The sequence below is a fragment of the Tetrao urogallus genome, assembly GCF_951394365.1.
Source record: "Tetrao urogallus genome assembly, chromosome: 1".
NCBI lineage: Eukaryota > Metazoa > Chordata > Aves > Galliformes > Phasianidae > Tetrao > Tetrao urogallus.
In genome coordinates, this window is record NC_136813.1 from 38,177,644 (window position 1) to 38,197,266 (window position 19,623).

Consider the following 19,623-nt stretch of genomic DNA (forward strand, 5'->3'; position numbering starts at 1 on the left):
GAGTCTCACCTCTGTGCCTGAGAAGATCATGGAACAGATCCTCCTGAACGACATTTTTGATCACATGTGGAATGAGCTTGTGATCTGAGACAGCCATCATGGTTTCACCAGGGGAAGGTCATGCTTAACCAGTCTGGTGGCCTTCCATGATGGAGTGACAGCATTGATGGACAAGGGAAAGATGACCAGTGTAATTTACCTGGGCTTGAGCAAGGCCTTTACATGGTCCCCCACCACATCCTTATCTCCAAATTGGAGGGATGTGGATTTGATGGGTGGACCACTCGATGGATAAGAAACTGGTTGAAAGGCTGCAGACAGAGGGTGGTCATCAATGGCTCTATGTCCAGGTGGAGGCCAGTAATGAGTGGCGTCCCCCAGGGTTCTGTCTTGGGACCGGTGCTGTTTAACATCTTCATCAGTGTCATCAATGATAGAATCAAGTGCACCCTCAGCAAGTTTGCTGACGACACCAAGCTGAGCGGTGCGGTTGACACAGTGGAAGGAAGGGATGCCATTCAGAGGGACCTTGACAGGCTAGAAAGGTGGGTCTGGGTGAACCTGATGAGGTTGAACACAGCAAAGTGCAAGGTTTTGCACTTGGTCCGGAGGAATCCCAGGCATCTAGACAGACTGGAAGGAGCGGTCCTTGAGAGCAGACCCACAGAGAAGGATCTGGGGGTCCTGATAGATGAAAAGCTTAACATGAGCCAGCCCTTGCAGCTCGGAAAGCAAATGGTATCCTGGGCTCCATCAGAAGAGAGGTGGCCATCAGGGACAGGCAGGTGATTGTCCTCCTCTACTCTGCTCTTGTGAGGCCCTATTTGGAGTACTGTGTCCAGGTCTGGAGCCCCCAGTACAAGACAGAAATCTATTGGAGAGGGTACAGATGAGAGTCACAAAGGTGATCAGGGGACTGGAGTACCTCCCCTACGAAGACAGGCTAAGGGAGCTGGGCTTGTTCAGCCTGGAGAACAGAATGCTGTGGGGTGACCTCATTGCAGCCTTTCAGTACCTGAAGGTAGCCTACAAACAGGAGGGGAATCAACTTTTTGTAAGGGTAGATAACTGCAGGACAAGGGGAAATGGTTTGAAGTTGAGGGAGGGGAGATTTAGGTTCAATGTCAGGGGGAAGTTCTTTACAAAGAAGGTGGCACGGTGCTGGAACAGGCTGCCCAGAGAGATTGTGGATGCCCCGTCCCTGGAGGTGTTCAAGTCCAGATTGGATGGGGCCCTGGGCAGCCTGGTCTAGTATTGAATGTGGAGGTTGGTGTCCCTGCATGTGGCAGGGGGGTTGGAGATTCATGATCCTTGAGGTCCCTTCCAACCCTTGCCATTCTGCCACCAATCTTTTAAAGTTTCCGTTTCTTTTGCTGTTTCGTCTTTTCTTAAGTTTTCATACATCATTAGATCACAAAAAAGTGTCTTAATCTTCTCTATATTCTTAGTGATCTAACAAGCACAATATAAATCTTTATTGATACTGATGAATGTGATATGATAGCTATAGAAACCTAAATTTTGCATTATCATTTATTTATCTGAAAAAATGTGTTAGATTTTTAAAACTTTTTTTTTTTCCTTACCTAAACCATGCCTATGTGTTGACATTGGTGGTAACACAGTCCAAGCTTTTGTCTTTGGATTGTAACATTCAACAGTGTTCAATGTCTTTAAACCATCACGGCCTCCAATGACAAACAGCTTGTCATCGATGACAGCAACACCGAATTGAAGCCTCCTGCCATTCATCACTCCAGCCTGGATCCATATATTTGTTCTGAGATCATACTTTTCAATAGTTGTAGCACCTGATGAGACACAATAATAGGATAATGTATATAAAATTGGCTACTTTTTTTTTGTCTATAACAATGTTAGTTATGAAATTGAAAAAAAAAAAAAAACAAAAAAAACAAACAAACTAAAGCATCTCTCCAGTATCTAAATATTGTAAGTCTGAATAACAGAATGCATTACCCTTATGATCTTCTACATTTCAGCAGTATAACTGTCTGAGATAACTGATTTTGTTACAAAGTAAATTTTAGCAAAGTATTTAAAGAACATTTTCTTCTGAACTTAGTAATTTGATCCAGGTCCACAGTTGAGTTCAAAAGATATCATTTAATCACAAAAGTAACTTTTAATGTTAAATATTAGATACAAAATTAAGTTTATTAAGAAAACCAGAGATACTAAAGAGCTTGTATAGATCTCAGAAAGTGAATAAGTAACACATCCTATTATCTGAATACAATTATGGGAATCACAGAATCATAGACTGGCTTGGGATGGAAGGAAACTCAAATATCACTGTGTCCCAACCCCCTGCAATGGGCTGAGTTGCCAGCTACCAGATCAGGCTGCCCAGGACCCCATGCAACCTGGCCTTGAACACCATCAGGGACAGGGCACCCAGAGCTTCTCTGGGCAGCCTGTTGTACTCTTTCACCAGTCCCTGAGTAATGACTTTCCTCCTAACCTAATTCTCTCTTATTTTAGCAAAATACATAACTAATGGTGGTGGCTGTTGAAAAATGGTGTTTTGTAACTGAGAATTTGATCTATCTAAGAGTGTTATTATGTTCTTTGCATCTATTGTAGTTTCCATGGAAGTAAATAGGACACATTACTTCTGGAGCAACTTATGTGCAATTCAACCAGATATATTAAATCCCTCTCTAGTTTTGTGATACCATACATTATATAAACAAATTTTCACATTTGATTAACAAAGACAGGTTTATTTATCTATTTGCCTCTAATTTAAAATTGATTTGTGCAAATGTATTAATTTTTTGTTCTGAAGTAGCAAAATCGCATGCTTTCTCCACAGTGCTGAAGGGCATATTATAGTGATACATTAATATAGCTATTTGGTAATGCTTTAAGTTTTTATATGCTGAATGTATTAATATTTAATCTGAAACTGTAACAAATGTATGCTATAATGCAGTCTACCTTAATGCTAAAGATTGCCATTTAAAAGATTTGTCATTCTGATTTCACAAAGTATTACTAGTACAACAAATACAATCTTTGATTTATGCTCAGCTATATATTTTATCATATTGGTTAAGTCTGAGTTTGGCATAATGCATCATTAAGTTCCATATTTGACTCCTAATCCAGAAGAGTTCCTAGATATGTGAACTCGGTTTATGCAGTATGACATTTTGCCTATCTGGGAAAAAAATAAAAAAATAAAAGCTATCAAAACCTATTTCAGCTATTCATGAAAAATATACATAGCCATGAACTAAAACCTTAGCAATTCTTTCACTTTGAGCAGATCTAAAAAAAAAAAAAAAAAAAAGTACTCTTTAAAACTTGAAATCAGAGGAAAGCCTTCCCTTTATATCAGTCATTTTTTTTTGTTTTGCAACTACTTTCTTAAACTTAATAGAGCACAGGAACACAAGATGAATAGTTTCAGTAAGTACTAAGCAATTCCCTGTTGAAGTAATGAGATTACACTTGGTTTAAAAACAGACAGTTGTGTCAGATTAGATATCTGGCATTGAAAGAATGTCTTGTCCTAGTGGTGTTCTAATCTAAATTGTTTTGGTTGCTATGAATCTGAAGGTGTAATATTTAACTTGAAAAAATCCTCCAATGGGAAGGTGGTGAAACCACTGAAAGATACAATCAGTGGAGATCTCAGGATGTCTTTAATTGGAGACTATTGACAAGATGCAAATTTTGAATATACTGAACTACAACATAGGGGATCTGACTACATGAATTTACTCTTTGCTTACAGCCCTAAAGCCACTCATTAACTTTACTCTTGATAGAAGCAGTTAAGAATTACACTGTTCACATTTTGAACCTAGTTCTTTTTATAATGTTTACACTGTTCTTCATTCCAACACAAACTGTGAGAAGTACTGGAAATGCTCAGTCAAAAAACAGAACAAACTTCTACTTTTACCTAGGAAGAAAAGTGGCTATCACTTCTGACAAAATCATAAATTCAAGGACATGTTATTATTTGATCATGAAAGTAAATTGATTTTTTTGCACCTAGGAAAAAAAGAAGAGACAAAACCTTGATTAAGTCCTTTCAAAAGTGCTTAGCTACTTAAATGCTACATCCTCTGGGTATACAAAATCAATAACAGATTGGAATATTGGTATTTCATTCATCATATATTCTACAGTTTCCTTATATTTCAAAAGGAAAGCATTGTTACATTGCTAAATGTTAACATCACAAAAATGCTAAGAACTACAGAGCGCTACTTGACAAAAACAATAGTAGAAGCTCAAGAGAACTTACAGATCTTGACTGCTAAGTGAATGGCAGTGGAATGGTCAGGACAACAGGCATTAGCTGACTATGAAAATCTTACTTTAAAGACTTCATCAAAGATTTCCAGTGTTGGGGATCGTAGTGGACACCAAGATGAACATGACTTAGCATGAGCTCTTGATGCTAAAAAGCCCAATGGTCTTCTTGGTTTCACTAGGTTGCCAGCAAGACAGAATATGTCACCTATACATAGCACTGATGAGGATGCACCTGGAATACTGCAACCAGTTTTGGGCTCCCCATTACAGGAGAAACATGGAGCTGCTGGAAAGTCCAACGAAGGGCCACAAAGATGAGGACAGTAATGCAGCATGTATCCTATGATGAAAGGATGAGACCTCTAGGACTGTTTAGCCTGGAGAGGAGAAGGCTCAGGGAGAATCTCATCAATGTCTGTAAATATCTGAAAGGGGTATACAAAAAGGACAGAGCAAGATTTTTTTCAGTGGTGCCCACTGCCAGAAATAGACTATTAGGCATAAAATGGAACACGGGAGGTTCCAGCTGAACATCACAAAATATTTCTTTACTGTGCGGTTCACTGAGCACTGGTGCACATTCCCCAAAGAGCTTGTGGATTCCTTGAGGATCTTAAAAAAATGCCTGGACAAATGATGCTGGTACTGGGCAACCTCCTCTATGGTGCCCTTCTTCAGCAGGAGAATTGGGCCTGATCAGCTCCAGAGGTTGCTCCCAGATTTCAGCATTCTGTGATACTGCACATTTGTAGAAGATCTTGAGCTCCATTTTATATTTCCTTCTGCATTTCAGTATCAGTTGAACATAACACTGCATAGTCTCTCAGAAAGTAGAAAATAAAAGGCACAATTTATGGACAAATGTTTGGAGGTTTATGCTGAGATCAGTGGTGAATAATGTTTCTCTTTACAGTGCATGTCCTCTGAAGGATGTACAAAAAGTTCATCAAGAAGCATATTCACATTCTGATTCCTGCCACTGGCCTTCCCTACTGCAGACAACACTTTAGCATACAAAAGGCTCCACGAGCTAAGTGCCGGATTGAAATCCAAAGTTATGCATTAGGCTGCTTCAGTGTGAAAAGCTGTGAGGTTTTTTGCATTACACTGTGACAGTCACCAGAGATTTTCCAGAGGCATGTGCTTCAGAGAATCCTAATGCAAAGGACTTTGCCTGATTAACGTGGAAGATTTAGAATAAGCTAGTTCTATTCTTATTCTCATACTAGATTAATGTTGACTTTTGGGGAGTTGCCAGGAATTTCCAGCATTCATTTTCTGCATAATCCTGAGCTCTTTGTCCTGCAGATCTTTTTTTGATGATGCTGATTAGCTAGTAACATTCATATTGATAAATCTCACTTCATGATCCAGTCCCCCACTTGGACAAGAATTAGATGAATGCCAAGATACTTCCTTCTCCTCAAACCTTTATTTCTAATGGGGAAAAAAAAAGAAGTCTATTTTATAGATTGGAAGACAAGAGTGTGTCTAGATAAGACTGTAATACAAACTACTGTGGCCATAGCATCCACCAGCTGCTGAAAAGATGTGCCTGTTGTGTAGTCCTGTCACACTGTCAGAAAAGGTTTCAGAGAAATAAGAGCTACTCTGTGAACTTAGTGTACACTCCACTCGATAGGACACAAGAATTTTGTCAGGGTAGAGCCTGAAAGCAGGAAAGTGGATATGAGGTGAAATGTGATGTCAAAAACTAGAGGTTTCAATTCATTTCCATCCTTAAATCAGTATTACTGACAAGCATTGCTATGTAGGTTGCTGAAAACTTGAAAGCAAGAATGAATTCAAGTTAATATTCAATACACATTCACATACTTATGTCTATATCCAATGCATATATTTTACCTAGAAGCACATATATATATTAAATATACATGTCATTTTGCATAAAACAGGGAAAATTGTATAACAGAGTATTTGTGTATATCTCTGTTTCAGAGATAAATATAATATATAATATAGTAACAGAGAACTTAAGAGTTTCTAAAAGAGAAAGTCATAAGGGCAATTCCTGATTCTGCTTGCACATTTATTCTTCTAAAAGTGGTAGTGGGTGTTGATGTCTAGTGCCTGAGACACTAGAGCGACTAGTGCTACCAAAACAAGGTGAATAGACAGAAAAGGAGTGCTTCATCAAGCTGATGGACTGATTATCATAATGCAGCACAGCACTGAGAAAAAGCTCACTTGCAAGAAGCTCTATGAAGGTGTAGTAATCATGAAGGCAACCTTACACATATAATATGTATGATGTCACCATACAAATCCCTCAAATCCCTCTGCCCCACTAGTCACAGAATCAGGCCAAACCAGCCCATAAACCATTGACAATGTATTATGTATTATATATTATATTATGTATAATTGAAGTTTTTGTCATCATGGATAAAAGTATAACTGGTGAAAATAAAAAAACAAAACAAAACAAAACAAAAAAAAAAAAAAACAAAAAAAAAAAAAAACAAAAAAAACAAGAAAACAAAAAAAGCCCCCGAAGTTAAAACATAAAAAAAGACAACTAAACCTTAAGTTTTGGTAACAATAAATTATCATGTTTATAAAATACAAGGCTTTAATTTAAAAGAATAATGAGATAGTAACTAGATATTGCAAGTCTACGTATGTAAGTAAAAACAATGTAGTGCCTCTAGAAAGGTATTAAATTTAACACATTTATTTATTTATTTGTTTGTTTATTTTAAATGTGAGGGAGCTTTTTCCGTATTTATTCTGAACAAGGAACATCCACAGGGTTTAGCGGGTCAGTAGTATTGTATGCATTATGGTAGGTCAAAGTGACTATGATTAATGTCTGTTTTTACAGGAAGTAATCAGTAAGTAATTAAGAGTAAATTATGAGTCACATTAAAGTTAACCTTTGTATATACTTCAATTTTTCCTTGAAGTTTCATTTCTCTACTTGTCAGTAGAAAGCTGACATAACTTTCGTCTCGCATTCATCTTTAAATGCTACTCTTTTTTTAGTAGAAATTATGTCCTTTCCTCAGTTACAATATCAGCAACAATATTTACTCTCTATACACTGACCAATATTTATATGACTTCATATAAAAGAAGAAATTAGCAAGTCCTATATAATAATAGTATGATAGCAGAAGGAAAACAGAAAACTGGAAACTGCAGAAACAGAAGTGTCAAAAAGGGGGTCTATATATGCAAATATATAGACATATTAGAATATATGTAACAGTATATTTTATTTTTGGTAGGCTTTTCAGAGTAACTGATGTATTCATAAGAATCTATTGGTACAGCAGAAGAACTGCGACATAACGAAACCAAAATGATTAATGAAGAGCTTGTTGTTGAATTTACTCAGATAGGATTTTGCTATATTAACAATGATGTGATAGCACATTTAGAACTGTGACATATCAAACAAACATAGAATCCTTAGAGTTGGAAGAGACCTCTGAAGACCACCTAGTCCAATTGCCCTACAATGAACAGGGATATCCACAGCCAAGACCAGGACCTTATCCAGCAACAACACTAAATTGGGAGGGAGTGTTGGTCTGGCTGATGGGAGAAAGGCACTACAAACCTGGATAAACTGGATTAACTGTATGATTTTCAATAGGGCCAAGTGTTGGGTCCTGCATTTCGGTCACAGCAACCCCAGGCAACCCTACAGTCTTGGGGAGAAGTGGCTGAAAAACTGCCTGATGGAAAGGAACCTTGGTGTACCGAAGGACATTCGGCTCAGTATGAGCCAGCAGTGTGCCCAGGTGGCCAAGAAGGCCGATGGCATCCTGGCTTGTATCAGGAATGGTGTGGAAAGCAGGACTAGGGAAGTCATCCTGCCCCTGTACTCGGCATTGATGAGGCCTCACATCGAGTACTATGTTCAGTTTTGGGCACCTGAGTACAGAAAGGACATTGAGGTGCTGGAACAGATCCAAAGAAGGGCAACAAGGCTTGTGAAGGACTTGGAGAATATGCCCTATGAGGAGAGACTGAAGGAACTGGGGCTGTTTAGTCTGGAGAAAAGGAGGCTGAGGGGGGACCTTAATGCTCTCTTCAAATATCTGAAAGGTGCTTACAGCGAGAGTGGGGTTGGTCTCTTCTCTCTGGTGAGAGGTGACAGGATGAGGGGAAATGGCCTTAAGTTGTGCCAGGGTAAGTTTAGGTTGGATATCAAGAAACACTTCTCTAGTGAAAGGGTTGTTAAGCACTGGAGTAAGCTCCAGGGTGCTGGCTGAGTCACCATTCCTGAGTATTTCTAAAATCCATTTGGATGTGTTGCTCAGGGACATGAATTAGTGGAGGGCTGTTAAGAGTTAGGATAGTATGGTTAGGTTGCAGCTGGACTTGATCTTCAAGGTCTTTTCCAACCTGAGCAGTTCTATGATTCTATGATTCTCTCCTTGAAAGACTCCAGGAATGGGGCATTGACCAGATCTCTGGGCAACCAGTTCCTATACCTTACCACCCACACTGTAAAAGATTTTTTCCTCATATCTAATGTAAATCTACTTTCTTTGAGCTTGAATCCAATTCCCCTTGTTTTATCAACACAGACCTTAATAAAGACTCTATCCCCCTCTTTCCTGTAGTTCCCCTTTAAATACTGAAAGGCTGCTATCATGTCACCTCATAGACTTCTCTTCTCCAAGCTGAACAGCCCCAGTTCTCAGCTGTCCTCATAGGAGAGGTGTTCCATTCCGCAGATCATTTTTGTGGTCCACCTCTGGATGTGCTCCAACAGGTCTGTGTCATTTCTGTACCGCGGACTCCACATCTGGACATAGTAGTCCAGGTGAGGTATCGCCAACACAGAGTAGAGGGATAGGATCGCTTCTCTCAACCTGCAGATCACACTTCTTTTGATGCAGCCCAAGACATGGCTGGGTTTCTGGGCTGAGAGGGCACATTGCTGGTTCATGCCCAGCTTGCCATCCACCAGGACCCTCAAGTTCTTTTTGACAGGGTTGTGCACAATCCTTTCATCACCCAGCTTGAATTTGTAGTTGCCTTGATCCAGGTTCAAGACCTTGCATTGGATTTATTGAACCTCATGACATTTACCTGGGCCCACTGCTCAAGCCTGTCTAGGTCTCTCTGGATGGTATCCCATCCTTCTGGTGTGTTGACCACACCCCATAGCTTTGTGTCAGCAAACTTGCTGAGGGTGCACTCGACCACACTGTCAATATCACTGATTAGATACTGAAGAGTATCGGCCCCAGTACCAACCTCTGGGGGACACCACTCATCATCAATCTCCAGACATTGAGCCATTGATCACCACTCTCTGGACTCAATCCTGCAGCCAGTTCTTCATCCACTGAACAGTCCACCTACCAAATCCACACCTTTCCAATGCAGAGAGAAGGATGTTGTGGACCACCCTATGAAAGGCCTTACTGAAGTCCAGATAGATGACATCCCTTGTCCGCTGATGCAGTGAATGTCATAAACTTACTACTCGTAATTAAAGAAAAAACAAATACATTCAGGATAGAAACAGGCTGCTGATTTCAGTCTATGTTCTCAACCACCCTTACTGACAGCCTTACCTTCATCCACTAAGCGGGTCACGTTGTCATAGAAAGAAGTCATAGAATCATAGAATGGCCTGGGTTGAAAAGGACCTCAAAGATCATTGAGTTTCAACTCCCCTGCTATATGCAGGTCGCCAACCACTAGACCAGGCTGCCCAGAGCCACATCCAGCCTGGCCTTGAATGCCTCCAGGGATGGGGCATCCAAACCTTCTTGGGCAACCTCTTCCAGTGCGTCACCACCCTCTGAGTGAAAAACTTCCACCTAATATCTAACCTAAACTTCCCCTGTTTGTCAAACAGTATCTACCATTCATGAACCCATGCTGACTGGGCCTGATCCCCTGGCTGACTTTTAATTGATCCACGATGGCTCCCAAGATTATCCTTTCCATAAACTTCCCTGGCACTGAGGTGAGACTGATAGGTCTGTAGCATCCAGGATCATTTTTCCAGCCCTTTTTGAAGATGGACGTCACATTTGCCTGTCTCAAGAGACAGCTGGCTGTCTTTCTTGAACTGAGGAACCCAGAACTGAGGAACCTTGTGTCCTGTAAATAGAACATGACATTTTTCAGATCGATCCATTCCAAGAAGTAGCCACTCACTGGCAGAGTATTTCAGCTCTTAACATTTCAGTATCTAAATACATTTTGTTCTTACTGTCTGTGCTTGGGTACCTAATATAACTAAGAGATAACAATATTTTCATATATGAAAAGAGAAGATATTAAAGAATGATGCACTTGGTACATTACATATAAATGATGAAATCATGATGAAATGATGAAATACAGTAAAAACCATTCTTTTTTTAGCAACATTATGTATTAATTATCCAGAGATAGACATTTTCCAGTAAAACAAAACAAATGGAATATCCTGATACAAGTAAAATATTCAAAGACACAAAATAATCTTAACTGTATAAAAAGAATGCATGAAATTACATCTAATCTGTATTTAATTGCAGCTTATTCTTTCAGTTGTGGTTTATTAGACTGCCTTAAGATACTGGACATGAAGGTCTGCAGTAGCAGAACAAAAACAAATACATACATCACTCCAAAAGTAATGCCAGATCTATTTCCTTGGAAACTACAACTAAACATTTAACAAGTGTTGATGAATGTCAGTGAGTGCCATTTGTCCCATAGAGGAATTCAGTAACACACCTTTGCTTCATTTGCACTTCAGTGTCAGCCACCAATTTGTTAGACTACCCCTCAGTTGCTATCTGTCACAAGCAACAAAGTGTAACAGAATATTGTCGGGAAGGTTCAACCTCTAATGACATACCACCACCATTTGCCCCTTTAATCATGGGCCAGCACAATAAAATAAGAGGCGTTACTTTCAGAGCAGCCTTCATACATAGAAAAATCAAGGATCTTACAATGAACATAGTAATTCATAGTAATTTCATAGTAATTTACAGTAATTTCTCTTGCACAAACATACGCAGGCACAACTTCCAAGGGATAGAACACCTCCCCCACGAGGACGGGCTGAGAGAGCTGGGGTAGTTAAGCCTGGAGAAGGGAAGGCACTGTAAAGATGTGAAAGTGGCCTGTCACTATCTTAAAGGGGGCTATAAGAAAGAAGTGAACAGACTCTTTTGCAGGATCTGTGGTGACAGACCAAGGGGAAAAGGTTTCTAATGAAAAAAGGGGAGATTAAGGTATTGGGTATAAGAAAGTTTTTTTGGTTTTGTTTTACAATAAGGGTAGTGAAGCACTGGAGGAGTTTCTGCCCAGAGAAATGGCAGAAACTCCACCCTTGAGGACATTCAAGGTCAGGATGAGCAAGCAATGTAGCTGTAGGTGTCTCTGTTCATTGCGGGGCAGTTGGACTAGATGACCTTTAAAGATTCATTCCAACTCAAACTTTTCTATTATTCTGTGATTTTTCAGATGGCTAGACCTCTAAAAAAGCATGAGTTATTTAATTAGTAATGAAGACAGAATATATGGAAAAGACAGGTGAAACAGAACTTAATATCCATATGTATGAGAAACATAGTATGGCTATACCATGCATGTAGCAAGACAAATGATAAGAAGGATTTTGATTGATATTCTTGATATTCATTTCAACTTCTTTTTTTACATAAATTCTTATGATCCAGATGTTTAGTGGATAAAATTAGCTAAGTACACCACTACACACTCCAAAATTCTATTTTTTTTTCCTTTAGTTATCATTTGTAACCTTGTAAAATTAGAATGTAGCTTTGCTGAAACCTCTGCAATTTCAGCTACATATAAATGTAAGAATGATGGCATATACAAATTGAAAATTGCCTCAGACACTGAAATGGATGCCTAACCAATCAACTAAAACAAACAAACAAACAAAAAACAAACCTTGCAAGAAAACCAAACAATACAATACCACCTCTGTGTTCAATACAGGTATTTTCTTAAGAAGGATTTTTTCCTCACAGTTAGAATAATACCAGTATTTAAAACCATGAAGAAAGGCAGGAATACTATATTTATCATTACAAGGATTCTTCCCCCCCCCCCCCCCCCCGCACTCTTTCTGCTGCTTTTGCTATTATTAAAACTGTTGCTGATGCGTAGTCATCCGTTTGGCCCAAGATTTAAAGATGCTGCTATGATTAGGTGAAAAAATGATGACCTTGATCTAATGATCTGCAACATTACATCGTGAACTTAAAAGATAGTTACTCAAGTGGAATGAATATGACCTAAGCAGGTTACTAACGCAGGCATCAAGGAGAATATGTCAGTAAAAAAAGAATTATACAGAAACAGAGCAACCGTCACTGTTGCTCTCATTATTTTGACTGTAAGAAATGCCTTTAAGCACTTAAATAATTTAACTTGTGTATAATAGTCTTTTTTTTTTCTTTTTTTCTTTTTTTTTTTTTTTAAGATGAATGAATGAATGAATGCGTGTGTATAAGGATTTGCCAGAAAGTTACATGAGCAAATATCAGAAAACCTTTGGGAACATTCAATTAGTTAAAATGATATCTGTTAATATTGTTAAAAGAGATAATAACGGCCACCAGTCTCAGTCCTGACCCCCAAATGACATCACTCATCACTGATCTCCATTCGGACAATGAGTCACTGACCACTGTGTACTCTGTGGGTAGAAGCTTGCAACCAGTACCTCATCCACTGAAAACTCAAAAAAAATTCACATATTTCCAGTTTGGAGAGGATGTTATAAAGGCCTCACTGAAATCCACATAGATGACATCAGTGGCTCTTCCCTTGTCCATAGATGCAGTCATGCTATCATAGAAAGCCAACAGGTTGGTCAGACAGAACTTGCCACTGATGAAACCATGCTAGTTGTCCCATATCACCTCCCTGTCTTCCATGTACCTTAGCACAGCTTTCAGAAGTATCTGCTCCATGACTTTCCCCAGCACAGAGGCTGACAAGTTGATAACTTCCAGAGTCATCCTTTCTACTCTTCTTAAAAATGGATGCTATATTGTCACTAGGGACTTCACCTGACTGCCACAACTTTTCAAAGATTACTGAGTGTGGCTCAGTGACTACATCAGCCATTCCCTCTGGACTCTGAAATGCAAGTATGCTAGACTACCTTTGCTCATCAACAGAAGCATGAGAGTTATGTGGGAGTATATTGGATACAGACACTAATATATCTAAGTGTATTCTTCCATGGTCTATGTATTTTCATGTAAGGCAAAAGCGAAATAAAGGCAATATCTGAAATACTGCTTCAGCAGGGTAATTAATATTTCAGATTCATTTTCTGCACTATGTTGCTAACATCTTCCAGTTTTTAGCAGGGAATACTAATCTTAAATTTAGTGTTCCTATGCACCCTTACATAAGCTACAGTTACAAAATATAAGGTTTTTACTCTTCCAGAGCATACTTTTGAATAGGCAACTTAATGCAACTGTTAAAAAACCAGTGTAAAGATACTTAAAAATATGTGGATATAGCACTTAGGGGCATAATAATAATAATTTTTTTTTAAAAAAATGCTTCAATAATTTTGTTTCCCATCCCTATCCCAAGGGCTCAGTGCCAACTCTTGGTGAGACCTTGGAACAGAGTACTACTATCTGCTGAAGCCAGGTTGGGTGTGGGTGACATGGCTCGCGGTGGCAGCTGCAGGGGCTAGTGGGGTCTCAGCATCAACTCCTGGAGTGTTTAGATGCATAGAATCATTTAGTTGGAAGAGAGCTCTAAGATCATCAGGTCCAACCATTAACCTAGCATTGTCTACCACTAAACCATGTTCTTAAGGACCAAATCTTGACATCTTTTAAATATTTCCAGGGATGTTGGCTAAGTTCCCTGGGGAGCCTGTTCCAACCCTTCACAATCCTTTAAGTGAAGAAATATTTCCTACCTAATATCAAATCTAAAATGCTTTCTCCATATCGCTATGTACACAAAATTTCTCATGAATATTGTTTATATATGTGATGGCAACATGGTTTTTAGTAAATTCCAAACCTGAAAAATGCTATAAGGTGCATACAAAATGCTATAAAACCATCTCAGCATCTCAGGCACACTTCTTAGAGAGACCAAGAATAATTAACTAAGAGGAAAACCTAGATGCTTTCATTATTTCTGCCTCAATTTTCAGTAGTTCCAGCAGACTCCTAAAAGATTAAGAATGTCAGTAGGTTGGACATTACCTCTTTCAGTATTTAAAACATGCCTATATGAGAATGAAAAATTTACAATTAAAATAAAAGGTTCAAGGAAAGCGTTCCGCAAGAAGTCTTTATAAAAAATGATGACAAAAACCAAAAAACATAACAAAAACACAATAAAAGAGAGAAAAGAGCATTTTAGAAGTTCACTAGAGAAAAGAGCAATTTCATGTAGTTATAATAAATATTACATAAGAAATAAAGCACATTTGATAAAACATTTGTAAAGAAAAAAGATTATTACAAGTGACTGAGAACTAATACAAAAAAAAAAAGGAAAAATATACAACATAGGAAGTTAAGCAGAAGTGACTGAAGACCTCAAAATTTCACATTTCAAAAGCTTCACTTTTTCTTATTGTTGTTGTAAAAGTAATGATCTTTCTAGGCAGCCCTAAATAATCATGACAAAATCTCTAAGGTTTGATAGACTGATGATGCGCTTCACATAATATCAAAGTAATTTTCCAGATATATTTTATATTGAATCACAAGACTAAAGCATAAATACATATTTAATAATCAGTAAATGAACTCTGTCCTCTGTTAATGAGATGTCATCTTCCTGGAAGAGGTTTTTTGCTTACGTAATTTTTCATTATTTCCCTGTATTTTCTCCTTTATTTACTTAAAGACTATGATTCAACAAATCATACAATAATCTAGGACTTCGATTCCCAAAAATATTATATACCAGTCTTCTGGGATCTTTTTTTTCTGCTTTGTTTTTCAAAGGATACTCCTTTTCCTTAGTATTGACAGGTTGAAATATTTCAGTAGAGATCATTCATATTCTGTATTCAACATAACACTGTCTAATTGTTTATACAAATCTCCTCTAGCTATCTAAATATATTTCTCCTATTGTAATTTTAAAATGCATTTCCTAGGATAGACTGTAAAGACTATGTTCTACCACACAGCTTTGTTCTGTTTGGGATTGCAAGACCAATGTCAGTGTTTTTGCATTCTCAGAAATTGATAAATATCACTTCATGCATTTACTCATTTATTACAGCCTAGCACTCTCCTTTTTATGTGCATCTGGACATCTTTTGTCTACTACTAGGTGAATAAATCCTGCTAATTTAAGTTACAGAAGTTAATGTGACTAAATGAATGGGTAAGGGGAACAGTATTATCAGAAGCATGTATCTGGAATCACACCTTCCTTACACCTTCCTCTCGTTCTACTAATACAGCCCATATAAGAAACAAAGAAACAGATTATATGTGTCTTTTAAATCAAATGAATAAGTAAACAAAAATGGGTGAAAAGACATTTAAATGAGGTTTTCACAAGTTGGGAATTAAAATTATTGAACGATCTAACCTTGCTCCATTTCATTCTATCCAGTTAGTACTATGCTACATTAACTTTTCATGTCAGGCATAATTCCAGTCACTGTCTGCTGGAGTTTAATTATCACTTCTTCTATGGAAAGGAGAATAATTATAGAAGAGATTGCAAAACAAAGTTGCTTTAGTATGGTAGGCTACTTTTATGAAGTGGGTCACATAACCTTGTAATACTTTCACAATACCAGCAGTTACCCACTGCTTTATATACAGGCTCTTAAACTGATAATTTGCTTAGCTCACTTCCATCTTACATGTAACTGTTTTATATCTGATAACAAACATCAAAAAGCATTAAAAATACACCATTGCAAGTAACAGTAATCCATGTCAGCATTTCTTTGGAGAAAGTTGTGGAGAAAATACTAATTAATGAGGAAAGATAAATGCAACATCTGCATCATCTCATGACCTGAAGACTGAGGTGCACTGTACTAATTCACAGTAATTCTTCAAAACATGCAACCAGCACTCAGATTTGCTGAACTGATTTGAGAATCAAGTCTCATAGTGCCCAAAACATAGCCCTGGATATGGCAGCATCACATGGGATGAACTGAACAGATGCAAGCCAGTGCAAAATGGCTGCAGAGTTATTAGGAACATGTTACATAAGCTATAACACCCTCCTTTGCAGATGCTACACAGGCACATACAACTCTCCTGATGCTGTAATTCTGTGGGAAAAATTTCGTTTGAAAAAGATATTACCCTGACTATGCAGCAAAACAACTTCAAGAACTAACCCTAAACACGGATCTGTATGAAGATTTAATTTCATTGCATGCATTTTATTTATTTATTTATTTGAGAACATTCTTCTACAGTAGAACTCTGGCTTCTGAAGGCATATTCTTCAGTCTGAATATTCATAGGGACTGTAGGATACTGTGGAATTGTTACTGAGTTTCAAGACAAATTAATAATGAAAACCTCCCCAAAAATATAGGCTTACTAGACAGGCAGCTTTTACCTCAAATATCTTTACTTCAGTCAGAAAAATCAGTGGACTAGCCTTCTTAATCATAACTGCTATGCCCACAAAAAATATTTGATAACGTTTCTATCACTTCTTACTTTTTTAAAAGCAGTTAATAGCATAATTCAACCCCTCTTCAGATGCTGAGAAAGTGAGAACCCAGTTAAAGCTTTTTGTCCAGTCTTTTCCTCTGACTGACTAGTAACTTTTTGCACCTGAAAATTATTATTCATCCATAAGATTCGCCTTTCAATTGGGATAAAATTGTTTTCTTCAGAACATCTGGCATGGTGGTATGTTTTGGTTCTAGGAGAAAACAATGCTGATAACACACCAATATTTATAGTTGTGGCGTTGTATAGAGCCAAGGCCATTCTCAACAAAGCCATTTTCTAGCCCTGTTTACCCTGCAGAGCATCAAAACTATTTCTGACAAGTTCTTTGCAATGCCAAGCAAAGTATAACTGGGAACCAATTTAAAAAAAATAAAATTAAAAAAAAAAAGGTGACTCATCCAACTGTTGACAGAATCTCTGTCTGTAGAACATACCTTCTTTCCCAGGACCAGTCTTTCATGAGGTTAACCCAAGAATGAGCCCAGCAAGGGTGGGTGAGGAGTGGGAGGAGAAGACCCAAGGTCCACTCCTTCTGGTCAGGTGAGCAGCACAGCTAAATTGTTTGAACCTATACTTCCTAGGTCAGCCATCCCCTTTACCAGGTGCTCAATTGTTATTCCAGGCAATGACACAAGAGTTCCTCTACATGCCCAAGGAGATGTGATGGAACAGAATTAGGACAGCTAAATTAAGCTGGGCTATGGGGGTATTTTGTACCATATTAGATCATGCAGGAGTTTTGAAGGAGGTGGCAATTCATTTCACTCTCTTCAGTTGTTAAGGAGACTACTTGGCATCAATGGGGGGGGGAAATGAGAAATTGCTTTCACATCACTTGTTATATACATTGAGATACATGTTCATTTGTTGTAATTATTATCCTTTTCATTTTCTTTGCAAATAGTTTTATGTCAACATATGAGTTCTAGTTTATTGATTCTTTTTTTTTTTTTTTTTTATTATCTCTCCCACAAAACGGAAATGAAAGAGAATTTTTATAAAACTAAAAGTAAGGTAAACGAACGTTGCTACAGATACTTCGTTTAAATTCTTGGAAATCACAGTAATTTTGAGCAGAGAATGAACTCAAAACTCAGTTTCAGTTCTCTAACAACATTACATTTTTCTTTAAGTATAAGTAGATCTTAATTGGACCAAAACTATTGTCAGTTTTCCTGATTTGGATTTTGGCAGCAATTCTACACTGACTTACATATGCTCCTTCTCCACCCTAAACAAATAATAGAAAGTTATTTCACTATTTTCTAATAAAGTAAACGCAAAATATAACTTTTATAAGGTAACAAATATCATTTAATACCTTTGTTGTTATCCATTCCTCCAACAGCATAAAGTGTCCCAACTGTAGATTTTCTAGGTTTAGTTCTTGGACTTTGCATGAGAGTTCTTCTCTCTGGTAAAAGGTGATATTTCATGGCTTCCAGAATAAGTTTCTGGCATTCTAGGTCATCCTTAAAAAGTGCATGGTTTTCTAGGTCAGCCAGGATCTGTGAATGACAAGATAATAAAAAATGCCTAGATCACAAAACTGATGTCATATGTTTATCATTTTAATACAGAACATAGTCTTTTGAGGGATTATCTATCTATCTATCTATTTGTCTATCTATCTATCTATCTATCTATCTATCTATTTATTTGAAGGACATGAAAAAAAAAATTAACTGAGACTATCCTAACCTCCCTTAAGACTGCCATCTGTCTCTTACTGAAAACAGCAAAGGAAATAAAATATTTTCTTGTATGCTTCAGCCTCCAGGAGCTGTAGGTTCCCAACATAACAGTGAAAAGATGAGAAGGCATCTCTGCAATCATCCTGAACATGCAGTTACACAACATTTCCATATAAAAACATTGTGCAATATTTTGTAATAAAACATTTACAAAATAATAACATATATAACATATATAACAAAATAATAATAATAATAAAAACACCTACAAACAAACAAACAAAACTTTATTCTACAAGTTTTGAATTTATTGATTTCCTGCATTACTGGCAAAATTAAGGATTAATAATCTAGATGATGGAGTAGATAATTTGAGGGAAATCAAACAGCATGTGTGGAACAAGTGAGAGATCAGGCCTAGACAGCATGAATACTCCTATAGTATTCTCCCAGAGAAGCTGGCACCCATGGCTTGGACAGGTACACTCTTTGCTGGGTAAAGAACTGGCTGGATGGCTGGGCCCAGAGAGTGGTGCTGAATGGAGTTCAATCCAGCTGACGATGGCTCATGAGTGGTGGTCCCTGTGGGTTGGTACTGGGGCCTGTCCTATTGAATACCTTTACCAATGACCTGAATGAAGGAATTGAGTGCACCCTCATTACAGGAAATGTTGATCTACCTTAGGGTAGAAAGGCCTTACAGAGGTATCTGGACAGGCTGGATAGATGAGCTGAGGCCAATGGGATGAAGTTCAACAAGACCAAGTGCCATGTGCTGTACTTTGGCCACAACAACCTCGGGCAGTGCTACAGGCCTGGGGCTGAGTGGCTGGAAGACTATGTAGAAAAAGCAGACCTGGGGGTGTTGATCAATGCTTGGCTGAACATGAGCAGTGTGTCCAGGTGGCCAAGAAGGCCAGTGGTATCAGAAATGTCTTGTATCAGAAGTG

The 19,623-nt window shown here is 38.0% G+C and overlaps 1 protein-coding gene across 2 annotated transcripts in view; it reads right to left on the bottom strand.

The window, feature by feature from the left end:
- KLHL1 (kelch like family member 1) overlaps positions 1 to 19,623 on the bottom strand; it is a gene marked incomplete at both ends in the record, with an annotated part of 246,694 nt that overhangs the window by 30,625 nt on the left and 196,446 nt on the right. For both annotated transcript variants that reach the window (XM_079536205.1, XM_079536204.1), the window contains 2 exons: positions 1,587 to 1,811; positions 18,301 to 18,487. In XM_079536205.1, coding sequence (XP_079392331.1) covers positions 1,587 to 1,811; positions 18,301 to 18,487 — 412 coding nt within the window. The remainder of the gene's footprint in view (positions 1 to 1,586; positions 1,812 to 18,300; positions 18,488 to 19,623) is intronic.